Below are 16785 nucleotides of genomic sequence, written 5' to 3'. Positions count from 1 at the left end.
TACCACACCTGGGATGTAGGGTGAGCAACTAGCGTTGTCTTCATGCGCGAGGACTGGAAACGAAATGACGATGTTTTGTAAACTGAAGATGCAAAGAAAACATGGCGGGTCCCGACATGGATGCTGCTTGTATTACGTACGAAGCGATTTCTTTTGAACAAGATGTGTTTCCGAGAACTAAAGAACCCGTGTGGATCCTTGGAAAGCAATACATTACTGACAGAGGTAAGGACAATTTCAGGTCCTCCAATGATCTCCTGAAAGCCTTAGATTCTAGCAGAACACTGCAGAGAAAATTTTATTTTCAAAAGTATAAAATTATAATTTTTTGAGTCTTTTGTCAATGCATTGATGCAATATGTTGCAATTGTTGTTCATTTTTAATTTTTTCTCAATGTTGGTATAATCTTGTGCGAATTGACAACGGAAGCTTTTCGTTTATGTAAAATTAAATGTAAGCTCACCATAAATTCACTTTAAATCGAAATAGGATATTTTCGAATAAATGATAGTCAAGTTATATTTGCCTCTAGCTTATGTTTTAAGCCTATATCATTTGCTTTCTTTATTGCAGTTTTTTGGTTAGGATCATTAATGCATAAAAAAGAATTCAATTCACATGTAGCAAGTTTTCACAAACTGAAGGTGAAAATTATGCTGGGCTTGCAGTTTTTAGTGAACTGGAAACTTCAAGCATTGACTACAAGAGGAATGATCTAATTAACATTTAGTAGAAACACAGCTGTGCTCTATTGGAAATCCGCGAATTTGATTGGTTCTCCCATTGTTTTCTTTTCGCCGATAGAACACAATCGCGCACGCGTTGCTCTTTACAGGGTTAATTTTTCTTGATTTTTGGCTTAAAAGTACATAAAATTTTAGGTTTTGGACTACAATTCTTTACAGTTTCTACCAAAAAATTAGACTAATTGTTAATTAGACCACAAGCCCAAGTTTTCAATGAGTGAATAGTCAACAAGGTGCAGCCAAGTTTACAATCACTTATAGAAATCAAGGGCAAGCAGTCTGCATGGATGGGACGCTATTCCATTGCGGGGCTACCCCCAGTATTGAAGTAGCTGGTACCCATTTATACACCTAGGTATGAGAGTAAAGTGTCTTGCTCAACAACATGACACAGTGACCCTAGCTAGGGCTCGAACCTGGACCACTTGATCTGAAGTCCAGCACACTAAAGAGGCCTTCCAAGGAGTGAAGGGGTGTAGCCGTGTCGCAATGTCACATGTTTCTGAGAACCCATGTCGGCTAGTTTACAGCTGTAAATGTCGCTGTCGTTTTTACCCTATTGTGTTGCTGTTTGCACTGTGTTGCTGTTGCATTTCAGTGCTATAATGATGTCGCTTGTTGCTATTAAATTGTTCCTGTGTCGCCAGTATTCAGGGTCATTTCGCTTGTCGCTTAAACCCCTTGCAATTGGAAGGCCTTACTAACCATTAGGCTGCAATAATAAGGTCCACTGACTGATTATAGCTGCATTTCAGGTGTTATTAAAATACAGTTCAGATTGGGAAATTTAGGGTTGCGCATTGGCCAGGGTTTTCTGTATTGTATTACTGTACAAGATATTTTTTACCCTGGTTTGATTGTGAAAAGAGAAGAAAGAAAATCTCTGAGACCAGGGTAGAAAGAAGCCAAATTTAAACATCATCCTCTACAGCTTTTTTAGAGCCTCCAAAAACTGTTCATTACTAATTGTTACTTCTTACAGTTTGTATGTTTCTAGGTTAAGAAATGTTTTAAGAAGGAATTAGACATTGGTCAATTGAAAATTATTGTTGATCTTGGAGATGAATTTTTCAACAATGACCCCCACGAGCATGGGACAAAGAAATCTGAGTCTCCGACAGGAATCGAACCCATGGCCTCCCAGATACTGGTTGGGCACTCTAACCAACTGAGCTACGAGACTATACCATCCCAAACGTGCAACGACTCGTTCGAGACTCGTTGGTGAGCTGGGCCATTTACTAGGTTTACTCCTGCATACTGCTAGGATCAGCAAGCTCGAAATCTTCAAGTGTGCAGTAAATAATGAAAATGGCAAATTTTAAGCTCAGTGAAAATGGAGATGAATTGTTGAAAAATTCTTAAAATTTGCCATCTTTAAAACATTTCAATTTTTTCTTGTTAAATTATATTTTAGGAGAAGATACAGTCAGCATTCTTAGGGACATCAGGTCTAGATTGTGGTGCACATACAGAAAGAATTTCCCAGCAATTGGTGAGTAATAATTTTTTGTTACATTAGTATAATGCAACAAATCATTTATAATTAAAATGGGCAGTGCATTTTGTTTTGGCTGCAATGAGCTAAGTTGTTGTTAAGTTTTTTACAGTTATCTGTGTTATAATAAAAATTCTTCAAGCATGCAGTTTGGCTACTTACAAAATATGGGTATTTTTATATTTATATTTATTATAATTACTTGAAAGTGGTTGTAGAACTGATTCAGCAGAAAAGAATATTATGTAATACATCTGTGGTAGAAGAAAACAAACAAAAATATAGGTAGAAATTCTCAGTCATATCACACAACCTTTTTGCAGAAAAGGTAAAATTGTATTATTGGTTGTACATTTGAAAATTATGCTTTAAAACTTACGTTTACAATTTGAATGTGAAATACCGGGAAACAAAAATAGCATGTACATAGTTACTTTAGTTATGTAGTTATTTTCTTACAGGCGGCACAGGTCCAACTGCTGACAATGGTTGGGGTTGTATGCTGCGATGTGGACAGATGATATTTGCACAAGCTTTGGTCTGCAGGCATCTTGGCAGAGGTAAGCTCTCCATTCATTTACAGTGAATGAATGAAGTGGCCTGGGTTTGAATCCTGGACCTGGTATCATATGTGGATTGAGTTTGTTGTTGATTCTCATTCTTGCACTGAGGGTTTTTCTTAATAAGTTTCTTCAGTTTTCCTTCATCCACAAAACCAGCATTTCTAAAGTCCAATTTGATCTGGAATCCAACAGCCACAGCATTGTCAGTCCTATAAAACTGTTATTTGTTATTTTTTGTAAATATTACTATTATTATTAGATGTACGGTAAGTTTTATTTTTCTTTCCTTTTTGCAGATTGGCAATGGGATCCTGACACAACACACCCTGTTTACATGCAGGTATGTCAATATTTTGTGATATGGGCCTGTAGGTTTTCAGTTCCCAAGTAGAATTTGAAAGCTAATCTAAAATTTTAGGTAAGAGGTGATCTGTGATTGAAAGTGAATATACTTGCATGGTTTTCAGATTCTACAGAATTTCCTGGACAAGAAGGACAGTTTGTATTCTATCCATCAGATAGGTGAGTACATAATTTTTAAATATACTTACCGGTATTTTTATTTGTAGTGCGGAAAAAAGCTTCCTCATAAGACAAATCATATTTTTTTTAATCTTGATTCCATTTTCAAGTGAAAGAGTGAACTGTGTGACAAATTTGATTTGTATAATTTGCATAAATACTGAATATGAGTTGCAGGTACAGTAAGTGGCCTAATGCTCACCACACTGAAGTCCAGGTTGAGTGGCCATTGTTCAAGACCTCACTGAGGTCATTGTGTTGTGCATGGAGAGATGCACTATGACAGTAAAATGTCTTGCCCAAGAACACAAAGCAATGACCGCAGCTGGGGCTTGAACCCACAGACCACTCCATCTGGAGTCCAGTGCACTAACCATTAGGCCACCATACATCCTAAAGAGTGAGGCCTTCCAAGGGGTTTTGGCGACAGGCGACGTTGCTCTGAAATAGCTAAAAATGTAACGACAATCTTATTCCAGAGCACTGATGGGGTGTATATTTGCAACAGTGACAATGTTTCCCTCACCAAATAGGTGACAAGTGGGTTCGAAACGAGTGACAAAGCGACATCAAAATCCCCCTCTGAGGGCCTTAGGAGTATAAATGGGTTCCAGGTCACTTTTGGGACAACCTTACAAAATGTTGGGAGGAGGTGGGGAGGGTAAACTGCAGTGGTACATCATCCAGTCAAAGGGAAGAAGCAATACTCCTGGTCACTTCATGCTACCAAACCTGTGATAAGTAAGTTTAGGCAACTTTAACTCAAGTACAGACTTAACCTTGACTTTTAATGAATGTTACCTTATTTTTCTGACCTTAGCTCAAATGGGCGTATCAGAAGGCAAACCAGTGGGGAGTTGGTTTGGACCAAACACCATTGCACAAGTACTCAAGTAAGTTTGAACCAGAACTCAAGGTCGTCTAATTAACTCTTGGTGTTTACTGACAAGTTTAAAGTGCTGTGCAGAATATTTAGTTGTTATACATCATTCAGTTCCAGAATGACATCAAAAGTTCAATTCTTTCATTATTTTTGTCCAGATGGACGTAATTTTTGTTTTCTTGTTTGTCAACAGAAAACTAACATCTTTTGATGACTGGAGTTCATTGTGTGTACATATCGCCATGGATAACACAGTCATAATTAATGATATTAGTAAGTTATGATGATAATTGAAGGTATAGATACCGCCCTTCAAAAAAAAGTGTGTCGCAGCGTGAACAGAAGTCTTTTCTCTGGCAGGCTACATACTAGATACTGTATATATATTAGGTAATTTACAAGGGTCAATTGTAAGAAATATTAACAAAGCCACATAAAATCGTCCCTGACTGACAAATGTCTTTCCCATTGTGTTCCATTAAGCTTATACAACATAATTTCTTTCAAAGAAAGAACCTTAGTATTTAGATTGAAACACCTTGTTTTGCATTTAGAAACTCTCTGCAAAAGAGACTCACCCACTAAAACTCATGGAGAGACGACTCGCTACAGCCGGACATCAACAGGTAGTGAAAGACAAAGAGGAAAAACTGGAACAGACACAAAAGATGGAGCAAGACACAGAAAACAAGCATGGAGACCTCTTTTACTCTTTATACCACTCAGATTAGGACTGTCTGAAATGAACCCTGTTTATAATGAGCCATTCAAGGTAAGAGAAGGGTATCTTTAGTCACACATATGAGTAACGAAGCCTTGAGAACAAGTCAGCATACAAATGAGCAAAGCAAGCTGGTGGTGAGCCAGCGAGAAAGTCAGGCTGCTCTGATCTCTGTAAATCTTTCCTCTGTACTTTTTCGGAGTAAAGTACAATATGGTTGCCCAAATAGCAAGGCATTCGGGGTCGTGGTGGGGATGAAGGGATCTACCTTTTAAGGTTGGTTGTGTTAGGGTAGGCGCGGTGGCCTAATGGTTACACGCTCGGCTCCAAGTCGAACGGCCCGGGATCGAGACCTGGCTGGGGCGCTGCGTTGTGATCTTGGGCAAGACACTTTACTCTCACAGTGCCTCTCTCCACCCAAGTGTATAAATGGGTACCGGCGCACTTACTGCTGGGGGGTAACCCTGCGATGGACTAGCATCCCATCCAGTGGGAGTAGCAATACTCCTAGTCGCTTTATGCTACAGAAACCGGGATAAGCTCCAGCTGTCTGGGCCACTTAGGCTCGGACACAGACGTTACCTTGTGTTATGTTGGCTCATCCTCGGTGTAAATACCAGTGTAAAAACTCACCAGTGACGTAAAGCAAAGAACGACCAAGACAACAAAGAACCTCGAAACAATATGAAAACAACTCCAAAACAAAGAAAAATTTCTCAAGTTTTTACACCGAGGTAAACCCCTTTACTGTAATGATTCGATTTAGCGCCCGGGGCGCTTATTTACTTATGGCTCCTCGAGGGAGGGCGCTTATTCGAGACAGGGCGCTTATTCGGAACAGGGCGCTTATTTAATTTTTCGAGAAACAACCAAATGTAACAGTTAGAAATTGTTAAAAGTACAGTTACTTTTAAAATAATTGTTCATTTTAGCAGTTAGTGTATACATGAAATGTACGGTGAACGGTCAGGAGTTTATCTAGTTGACGTCAATGACTTCAGTAGGGCCAGTTATCCACAATAGGGGCACTTATTTGAATAGGGGTGTTTATTGGAATAGGGGCACTTATTTACAAAAACACATTCGAAGGGGGGCGCTTATTCGGAAGGGGGCGCTTATTGGAAGGAGGGCGCTAAATCGAATCATTACGGTATGTGAAGTCTTAATTTTTCATTCATATCTTTCTTCTTTTACTCTTTTTCAGGCATGTTTCACATTTAGGCAATCTGTAGGAGTCATTGGTGGAAAACCCAATCATGCGTATTACTTTATAGGATTTTACGGTAAATGAAATTTGATTTTCCTGTGGCTCGATGAGATTCTTACTAGTACCCCATTTTCTCATCAGCTTATGATAAAACGGAAAGGCTTATTTTTGAACAGGGTTACACAAGGGCCGATTCTTACGTCAGTGTAACGCAAACGCAAGGATAAAAACATTTGAACTACTGTGAAGGGCCGGATACACGGTGCAACAATGAGCGCAACATTGCACGCGACAAAGTAACAGCGTATGTCCAACCCTTTATTCTACTTTATCATTCAACCTCGTAAATATTCCGCAACAGTTTCAGTTATTGTCGCGTGCAATATTTATGCAATGTGTAAACGCAATAAGCAAGGGAATGGAAACTATTTTATTCCTTACGCTTGCAGCTTGCGTTTTGTCGCAGAGTCGTCTGCAATTGGACTGTTCACAGCCCTCTATTTTTTCGTAGGTTTTCGATCAGTGAGCGCGGAGAGGAACGGGAAAGAACTGGACGCCAGCGCAAGCTCGCTTCGCTCGCCCCCTCCCCCTCCCCCTCCCCCGCGCTCCACGCTCACGCTTTCGACACGCTCGCTTCGCTCACCGATTCTCTCGCTTTTTTTGCGTTGAAAAATAGAGAGGCTGTGGGCAGTCTATCTGCAATCGTCTATATGTATTTCTTGTTTTCGTGAGGGACTTGTGTACGGTCAGGCAACATTATGAAGAACTTACTGTAAAAATTGTTGAAAAAAGTGTTCTCTAAAAATGAACATGTCAATTCCCGTTTTCTCGCCTTTATCCGTTACGTGTCGACGCAATATTTTTCTTTTCTTCATCTTGTTACATTTATTAGTTCTCTATTTCTTAATACGTTTGTCTCCCTTGTTTTAGTGGTGTTCCTCTTTTTAATAGGGCTTGCGTCTAGTTTCGTTTGAGAGATATGAGAGTCTTAGGATACTTGACATTTCAGGCAGTTTTCACTCTTAGTAACTTGACTTCATTCTTTTCCCCTTCTGACTACAGGAAATAACCTGTTGTATCTCGACCCTCATACAACGCAGCAAGCCGTGAACCCGGAAAGAATGAGCCAAATCCCAGACGAGGTATGGATTTTATGAAAATGTGCACTGCAGGACAGTTCCCGGTTTTCTTTTTTCAAGTCTTCTTCGCGTGAACTCATACGAACTTTTAATAAGCCTTCCTTTGCGCTTCCTCCCCAGACTCCTGACTGTGGTGACTTTGACGCTCCCGCGCGTGTTCACCAATCCTGAGGCTTCTCGCAGACTATGCGAACATGGGAGGGGTGCGCCACCTTAATCGCCGCCTTTGCGCTCGCACCTCGCTCCCGCCACACTTTTTTTTTCGAGAGAAAAGAGGTACTCTTTTGATAACTAATAAAAGTGCCCTCTTGAAAATCAGTTCTTTTGAAGAAAAGGTGCATTGCTTCAAATCTTCTTGCGTGCCTTCAGCGGAAATAGCAACAAGGAAATTCAGTTACAACAGTTTGTTTTAGTATTCAGGGTTTTTTTGTTTGTGTCTCGTAGAGTTATCACTGTGTGTATCCGAGCCGGCTGAACATTTCAGATCTGGACCCATCAATAGCCTTGGTAAGGAGAGCTCATTATACTAATTCAACACCAAGAGATCCTGTATTTAAGAATATCAGCCGCGTTCTGAGATAACCTCGAAGCTATTAAATGCATCACATTCTAGTTGAGACGGCTGCACGGTACGCAGGCTAACTCTAGATTCATATTAGCTACTTAAAGATTGGGGTCAACAATTGAACTCAGTAATTTTCCAGATTAGTGGATGATTTGCGTTTTAACTTTCGTGTTTCGACTTTGCCTGATCATAAAATGGCCTTTTATTAATTCCGTGTACAAAACGTACTTTCACTCGAGGATTGAGAACCTGATTAGCGGCAAATCCAATTAACGCTAATCCAGGCCCCCGGGTCGAGCGTTTTAGCTCGGTCGTGACCTGGTGTCGTGTGTGTTCTTGAGACAGACATTTTACAGACCGTGTTCCCCTTCCTCCGCCCAGCTTAATAATGTAAAAGAACTTACTTTAAGCTCGTTATTTTTCGTTCACGCAACGTTCTAATATTTCAGTCCGCCCCTCCGCGGTAAAATCGAGCTATTTTAATTTGTGGCCCACGCATTTGCAAAGTTTACATGCGCAATAAATGGAAACTCTTGAAGGCCTTCGTACACATAATTGTCGCATCTATGAGATCTCTGATGAGTCTAAAAATAGCTTGTGTCCCCAAAAAAGGTCATTCTTAATTTCTATTGTACATGCATAAGACCAGTTCTAGAGTATTGCGCGCCGGCTTTTCACCATAGCCTTCCCGCTTACTTAAGCGACGATATAGAACGTGTACAGAAACGCGCCCTATTTATTATCGATCCACACGCATCATATCAGGATAACCTATCATGTTGTAATCTAAGCTCCCTAAAGGAACGACGTTCTATCCTGTGCAAGAAACTCTTCAATAAGATCATGCTCGATAGTAGCCATAAATTACATAAGTTCTTGCCACAGGAAAATGTAAATACGTATAACTTAAGAAGTCAATGTCATTTTCAAGCATATAAGGATCGAACCAATCGTTTTAAACATGGCTTTTTTCCCTGTATGGCAAATTTTTAATATAGTTATAATAGATTTTAACAGTTGTATCATATATGGTTTTTTTTTACATAATTTACCTCTTTGTAAATTTTTACGCAATTCAGTTTTAGACTGTTATGTAAAAATATCAAATAAATTATCTATCTGAGTCTGTTGGCAGAGACGAGGACAGGTTTGCGTGTCAAACTAGCCACGAAAATAACATTTTTTCCGTGAAAAATGTTTAAGTATAAATGTTCCTTTGCTGGGACACGCGAAATCACGTGTTCTTTTTCCAACGTCCAATGAAGTAACTTAAACTAAAGAAAATTTCGTAAAACGACATGAATCATGTGTATACCGTAGTGGTTTCCAAACAGATTTTTCCTTTGCTTAGGTTAGCAGGCTGAAGTTAAGTCTAAATTTCACTCGGAGTCAAAGAAAAGTCGGTCACTTCGGTTCTAAACTTTGAAGTCTGTGGATGAAAGCCTAGTGTGTGACCATTCAAATTAAAAGTATTAAGCAATACTTTCATGTGGTACCGTTTATTATGCAGATTAGGCTGTTCAAAGTGGTTCTAAACTTTTAAGTCGGTGGATAAAACCCTAGTGTGTGATCATTTAATGAAAGCTATTTGCATTACTTGTTTCCGCGCGCCTTCAGAAAAATAGATTTTTATAGCCGAAGTTTGATTTCTATCCCCATATTAAGGTTATATCTTCCGTTAAATGCTCAAAGACAATGTTTTTCTTGGGTAAAGTTGCCTACCACTTATTTCAGAACAGTTTAGACCAAGAAACTGCGAAATCCCCGTGACATAGTCCTTTTAAGGTGGCTCTTAATGTTATAAACATTCCAGTCTATGATATACTGTCGCATGTACACCAATAATGTCGAAGAAAAACTTTTAGTACTGGTTTACAGTAAACATTTTCAGCCTCGCCATTAGACTAGTTGTCTAAACTATTGTAAGCCACCTAAATGGCTTTCATTAATTGTTCTTTTTTTAACTGTAGGGGTTTTTCTGTAACACAGAAGAGGAGTTTGATGATCTGTGTACACAGATTCGAGAGGTATTTCCTACAGCATGCAACGATTTTGATTAACTACGTTGTTTTAGGAAACGTTAGAATTCAACAGGCAAGCGGAAGTCGCAAAGGGCGGGGGATGTTTAAGAAGTAAAAAAGATTAAACATTAAAGCGGATTGCAAAGCTCACCTTGGGTAGGCAACGGCCAGGAAAAGGGTTTTTCACACACCACTGAGAGTTCTACTTAGCTAAGCCAAACACCATTGCCTGACATTGTAGCATTTTCACCAACAGAAGACTATTGGTTCGTCGAAGTTTTTGGACTACACTTGACTATACAAACTGAAAACTAAGGGTGGGCAGGTGGGGGGCGCTTAGTCGCGGCGAACAGGAGATTGTGAGCCACCACCGGCGAATGTGAGAAGAACGTCTTTTTTCCAAACGGAGACTCAAGTAGACGCAAGCCGAAAACTTGCGTCTACTTGCGTCTCCGTTTGGCCAGGACTTGCGTGAACTTGAGTTGACTTGCGATGACTTGTGTTACCTTTGATCGAGATCAAATTTGCACGCAAGTCAACGCAATTTTCTCGCCGTTTGGTCACCCAACGCAAGTCAACGCAAGTATTGCTGTTTACTTCAAGTACTGAATTGCAGCGCGCGCAGTAGCATTGGAATGGCTTTTTGACAACTTGCGTGTAACAACTTGCGAGTAAACTTGCGAGTCCGTTTGGCCAGCCAACGCAAGTTTGTACGCAAGTTCAACTTGCGATTACTTGCGTCCACTCGCGTTACCGTTTGACCAGGGCTTTGAACAGTCCATTCAAGCCATGTTTGTATGTACTTCAATAAGTGAAGTAGATGTGAATCTTAGTTGTTTTATATTCTTTGCAGCATATCCTTTCCGGGCACAGGAGACCCATGTTAGAGCTGGCGAATGATAGACCACCTCACTGGCCTTCATTAGAAATACCGCCAAGGCCTGGTGACGAGCTCAACTGTAGCCAGCAATCAGGTCAGTTGACTACGCCAATCACGTGACGGGAAAAAAGGTCGAAGGAAACGTTTTATAAAATTTTAACTCTTTGCGAATCTCAAGCATGGTGTTTTAACACTTTTTATTTTCTTTTTTTTATAGATTTCACAGAGCTTACTTACGAGTCAGACGAGCCAAAAGAATATGACACTGATGGAGAATATGAAATTTTGTAGTCTTGGAAGCAGCAGTGAATTTAGATTCTTTCATATTTCATTTTTGGGGCTGGTAGGACTGAATAAATGGGTTCTATTCAACAAAAAGTTTTTACGTGCTCTGGAAATGGGAATAAACGGGAACAGAGCTAGATAGGCATTGTGGTAGCTAGCTCGTTTCAGGCTCTCAGTCGCGGTAACAAGTGACGTCCATATTTCGGGGCCAAAATTTTACGTCATGCCGCTTTGCCATCTTCCTGGAAACCGCGGGCTCAAATTGGAGCACGGAAAAAAATTTCTTCATTCACCTCTTCGTTTCTCCGCATGCGGTGCAATTTCTTTCCTTTAGAAGAGAGCCCAGAACAGGATTCGTCCAAGCAAACAACCTAATTTGATTATACACCGCTGTTAGCCCATTATTTAATTTTTTGCTTCAAATCCGTGAAGCAGTTATATTACGTGGATTTAAAGTCGTCATGCGTGTTGCACACGCGCGTCATGCGTGACGCACGCTCGTGTGTCGCGTGACGCGCACGCCAGTGCTGCACGACAAAAAAACACGAAAAATAAAAAATAAGCTCCGAGGAGTTTGTGTGTTGAAAGGAAAGACTAGCTATATAAGCTCTGGAGAAAAGAGAACTTTACTTTCACTTCAGCACCGGGTTTGACGTCCCATTTTAGTAATTTGCAAGTTTTTGTTTCAGTTGAAAATTTAAATATATTCTTTATTCTACATATTATTTGTTAAATATGGTGTTTTGGGTGGAATTTTCTTTTTCATAAACTATTGAATATGATAAGACAAAGGGACGATTGTAAAGAAGCTTGGTGTATAAGAATGGGAATTTAATGTATTGTAATGATTATGGAAGTTGAATATATTTTAAGATCACGATGTTTCCTTGTGAAGAGGAAAACAAGTAATGTATAGGAACCAGGAGAAATATTTTTAATGTATAATTCAAAATAAAATATAATGAAACTTTTGCATTCTAGTTTTGACTCTCTGTTTCTACTGAACAGTTCCTCGATTTTGGAGAAGGCTAATTAGACAGCCTCAGGCCCCGTCCACACTAAACGGATAAATTTTAACAGCATCATGAAATGACGCGCGGTGCGCCAAAAATTTCGCGTCTTTTTGCCCCTTTCTGTCCTTGAGTCAATAAAAAAAGATTTTGAGGTTTCAATTACGGTATTCACCTAGCAGGGACTTTACGCTGAAATAAAAAGTCGGAAATAAAGGCCAATTGAGGACTTATTGTCTTCTGGTTATTGAACAACTTTGGCTTTTTCTGGAATGAGACAGATTAGAATGGGTAAAACTCCTCCCTACAGCTCTAGCATATCTTGATACTCAATCCTTTTTGCCAAAACAGTTTCTTCAATACAATATTAGCTACAGAAAGGGATTAAACCATTTCAACTGCAAAATATTCAATGTTCGCAACGACTAAGCGCCCCCCACCTGCCCTAGTCCAAAAACGTCGACGCACCAATATAGTCTTCTGTTGGTGATAATGCTATAATGTCAAGCAGTGGTGCTTGGCTTGGCTAAGCAAAGCTCTCACTGTCGGCCCAACGTGAGCTTTGGAATCCGCTTTAATGTTTAATCGTTTTTCTGCTTAAACAAAATATTCAATTGAGCAGACTTTCAACTGATCAATTCACAGTGGATTTAATGACAAAACTGTTCCCAATACACGAAAGTCACATCCCGAAAGTTGTATTAAAGGTGCTTTGTCACGAATTTTACCAGATTTTATATATAATAGAGCACTAAAACTGTTAACAAGCGTCTTTGGCGGATGGCTCGGATGGAAATGGATTGCAACTTGAAAAATTAAAGCTTAACTTTTCAAGTTGTTTCCGCGCGTCTTTAAAAAATCGATATTTATAACTGTAGCTTGATTTTAATCTGCAAATTAAGGTTATATCTTCCTTTAGATGTTCAAAGAAATGCTTTTCATGGGTTAAGTTGTCTACCACTAATTTCAGAACAATTTAGGCCAAACTGAAAATTTGCAAAATCCCCGTGACGTGGCTCCTTTAAAGACAAAACTGTATCCAATGCAGAAAAGTCACATCCCGCCAAAAAGTTGTAATATTTGAAACGCGAGCAGCGTGTGTGTTCTAACTCAAACAAGGAACCCTACCCTCGGAAATGTCAAGAGTGTCGCGAATTTAACAATGTTATCATGATAAATCTTGACGAAAGAATGAAATCCACAACCCACGATGAGTGCAATAAACTGAATGAAATACCCAAAATTAAATACCCGTGTAAATTATGGCGTCATTTTGACCGCAGTGTCGGACAAAACACAGAAGGACGGAAGTTTAAAAAATACTTGTACTCTTCAACAATTCGTGTGAGGTACAAGTAAACAATCTGATAAGGGTTACGTAACTTCCAAAAAATTTAGGAGAAAGCGGAAACTAAAATAACTAACAGTTTTATTTTTGTTAGGAAAACGGAAGCGTTTGTGGTGATAAAGTATTTTTTGGTCGTGGCAAAGGACAGCTTTCCCTGATTCCTATCGCGTAGCTGTTTTTCAAAATATAAAAAAAAAATATTCAGATATGTTGTCCTCGAATCTATTTGTTTTTCATGTATGTTTCCTTTAAGACAGCGTTTAAGAGTAGATTGCGAAAGTGAGAGTGGTTTGTTTCAAGAGTGTGGGTGCAAATAAAACAGGATTAGAGATTAGCTATCGATATAGAACTGAGAAGGTCAATGCCAACGTATCGGATTGGACACATATCCACAATTGCTCAAAAACTGTAGAAATCGCGCGCATGAACGACAAAAATTACAGTCATTACTAAAATTTCGCAAACTGACTAATTAAATTCTTGTAGTTAGTAACACTGAAAACACTTTGTCGTGCCACGCGCGCAGATAGCTACTGGTGGCCTGTTTGAAAAGCAATTTAGAGACCCAGTCAAAACACGCGGAAGAACTAAACAAACCAAATCATGACCCGCAGTTGGGGGGATGTAAGATTACAATTTTAGAAAGTGCAAAAAAAAAAACTTACATGATGATCATTCAAAGCGCTAAGCTGGGCGGAATTACTAATCGACATAATCTAATCATTCGTATAAGGGGTGTGTGTGCAAAGCTGGTTTGCGCTTAAATATCGCCGCGGAACTTTTGCAAACTGTAAAACGCAATCGCACATCGAATTATTCACGAGATACGTGCCAGAATGTTCGATCACTGATCACATTTTATCGCCATTATTTAGGAGTTGGTGACTGACAATGTTTCCCATCTAAATCAAAACCATGTTTATCTCGGCATTGCAAACCTGGCGCAATAGATAACTAAAATTTAATGCTTTTACGCTAGCAAATCTCTTTTGTATAAATCTGTCTTTCTGCGCGTATAAATATCCCATCGATTTCCACCCCCCGAAGGGTAATAAACTCTTCATGAAACAGCAGTTATATGCAGTCGAGTGTCGACACGTACTTTTTGACCTTACCCCAGGCTACCTATATTACAGTTCTCAAAGACAACATCGGCAGAAAATTCGCATCAAGACAGGATATATCTCTCATCACTATCTTTATTTGTATTAAATCTTACAAGCTTGGAAGTGAGCCTGAAAAAATAGATTGTAAAATAAATTACTTTCTGTCTTCGAGAATGAACATTTGTAGATTTCTATCATTTAACGCGAACGATGACATTCAATTTTTTTTCTTTTGTAAATACGATTCTGTACAAATTTGACGCAAGAATTTACAAAAATGTGTTTTTGATTAAAAAATGACAAATCTAGTCATTCAACCTACTCAGTTGCGACATGTGTTTTATTTATACGCCTGAATTAAAAACGAAACGAATCTATGATTTGCGAATTGTGAAAAAAGAATTATGATCTCGAATTTCTATCTGGCTTTTAAATAATGGTTTCACAGTAAAAACAAACGATTTACGTTTGTGTAAAGAAATGTTACAACAAGCCGCAAAACTCTGACTGCCCAAAGTCCAACGTCGTAAGAAAAAAATGCTTACAAGACGACCAGTTTTTTTAAACGTTCAGTTGCTTAGTACACTTAGTACAGTCTCAATAAAATGAGCGTTCAAGTCAGCTTGAGGTCTCTTCTTTTACAGGCAGAGCATTCGCTGAAATGGCATTTTTCGGTGATGGTTGAGCCAAAGGGAACCATGACTGCATATTCCTAGACGCGTTAGAACTGTTCAGTTGAAGTTCTGCTTGTGATATCACGGCCAAGCTATCGGTACCGTCCAAAGCCAGACCACCATTTGCAGCCTTCAAATGCATCTTTAAATGCTTTCTAAGAGAGCTTGGATGCGTGTAGCTCTTCCCACAACTTGGTACTCGACATAGGTACGGCTTATCGGCTGTGTGGACGTGGGAGTGCTTCTTACGATCGCTCGAGTTGGCGAAACGCCGATTACAACCAGGAAATTCGCATACGAATGGCTTCTCTCCTGTGTGTGTACGCTTGTGAATCTTCAGGTTTTCTGAGCGCGCAAACGTTTTCCCACAGTTTGCAAATGGGCACGAGAAAGGTTTCTCCCCAGTGTGAACGCGTATGTGATTGATAAGCTTGTACTTGGCTTTGAATGGCTTTCCTCCCCTGTGACATTCATTCCACATGCAAACGTGTGAAGGTTGGCCATCCGTTCCTCCCACGTGCTCTAATGAAAGATGCTTCACTAACTCCTGTATGTTCGGATAAACGTTATCGCAGGGAATGGATATTTTGTTCCTTAGAAGGGTCCACCTGCACACGAACTCTTGCTTTCCTTGCGGTCTTATGTAGCGGAGAAATGCGCCGTTAGATGACAATTCCATGGACGGTACTGCACTAGTGGGCGAGGGCACATAGCTGGCTTTCACTGCATTCAGCGGGCTTGGACGGGCCAGCGCGATGCTTCCTTGAGTTTCGCCATTATTCACCGGTACACGAGAGGTCTCCGTTTGGGATTCGCTACTGCTACTGCTCGACTCCGACCTCGGTGACGCTTGAACGTTCGGCGAAACAGCGACGTGGCTGTAAGTGGCGGCGTGTTGCGCGTCTTGTGCGAACGCTTGAGACGGCAGCGGAGCTGGAGCGCTGGAGAAACTCGGAATATTGATAGCATGGAGGGCAACGTTGCTTGTTGTGAAGATCGTTTGTTGAAACGCAGAAGGGGGCGGTGTTGGAACAACGAGATTTGCCGCCGACGAAGCTGTCACGTCCACGGAGATAGTGTGAGCTGGTAACGACACAGAAGGCAGCGTTACTGCGTGTTCACGGCGTAGCAGGAACTCTCTTCCACGAGCAGCAAGCGACGAATACGCAGCTGGGACAGGATAATTGGTCTGCAGGTTAAACGCCCCTTGAGAACTACCCCCTGATAGAGGATGGATAAAATCGTGCGCGCCCGTCCGCAAACCGGTCAAATGCATGGGAGATTCCGCATACGCAAATCCATGGCTGGCTTCTTGAGTCATTTCAACGCTATCAGGCATCATTGGTCTCTGTAGCCCAAACGGAGGGATGGACGGACTATGGCTCGTCAAACATTCAAAAATGCTCGGGTAATTTCGCGTCAGAGGACCAGCCTCCATTTTTTTCTCCTTTCTTCTTCTCAAGCAGGAGTAAGTTTCAAATCTGCTCTCTTCTGAGACTGTTGACTTCTTCACACGACCTTGCAATGAAAACTACTTGCAACACACAGGAAGCCATTGGGGGTAAATTGATGTTTATCTGCCATTGGCTGGCGGTTGTATCTATTGACAGCGCTAC

General features: G+C 40.3%; 2 protein-coding genes across 2 annotated transcripts; one reads left to right on the top strand and one right to left on the bottom strand.

Annotated features, from left to right (window-relative positions):
• Positions 1-93: 93 nt before the first annotated feature.
• LOC144664500 (cysteine protease ATG4B-like) lies at positions 94-11443 on the top strand. Its single transcript, XM_078525662.1, has 14 exons — positions 94-225; positions 2165-2242; positions 2707-2805; positions 3105-3148; positions 3276-3330; positions 4151-4223; positions 4407-4486; positions 4768-4985; positions 6139-6217; positions 7204-7283; positions 7725-7787; positions 9816-9872; positions 10720-10840; positions 10964-11443. Exons 1-14 carry the CDS (start codon positions 102-104, stop codon positions 11035-11037), a joined length of 1245 nt encoding a protein of 414 aa, XP_078381788.1. The 5' UTR covers positions 94-101; the 3' UTR covers positions 11038-11443.
• Positions 11444-14997: 3554 nt separating this feature from the next.
• LOC144663623 (uncharacterized) lies at positions 14998-16698 on the bottom strand. The gene has a single exon (XM_078524631.1). It carries the CDS (start codon positions 16605-16607, stop codon positions 15114-15116), a length of 1494 nt encoding a protein of 497 aa, XP_078380757.1. The 5' UTR covers positions 16608-16698; the 3' UTR covers positions 14998-15113.
• Between the last annotated feature and the right edge of the window lie 87 nt (positions 16699-16785).

Source organism: Oculina patagonica, chromosome 8 (assembly GCF_052425735.1).
Source record: "Oculina patagonica isolate OP01 chromosome 8, crgOcupat, whole genome shotgun sequence".
NCBI lineage: Eukaryota > Metazoa > Cnidaria > Anthozoa > Scleractinia > Oculinidae > Oculina > Oculina patagonica.
This window is presented reverse-complemented; position numbering and strand designations above follow the sequence as displayed.

Bases quoted from the DNA above. Each gene is read 5' to 3' on its own strand.
- LOC144664500 (XM_078525662.1), top strand. From the start codon at position 102: ATGGCGGGTCCCGACATGGATGCTGCTTGTATTACGTACGAAGCGATT. The intron at 3,331-4,150 runs GTGAGTACATAA...TTCTGACCTTAG, and splicing joins GTATTCTATCCATCAGATAG to CTCAAATGGGCGTATCAGAA. The intron at 9,873-10,719 runs GTATTTCCTACA...TATTCTTTGCAG, and splicing joins TGTGTACACAGATTCGAGAG to CATATCCTTTCCGGGCACAG.
- LOC144663623 (XM_078524631.1), bottom strand. From the start codon at position 16,607: ATGGAGGCTGGTCCTCTGACGCGAAATTACCCGAGCATTTTTGAATGT.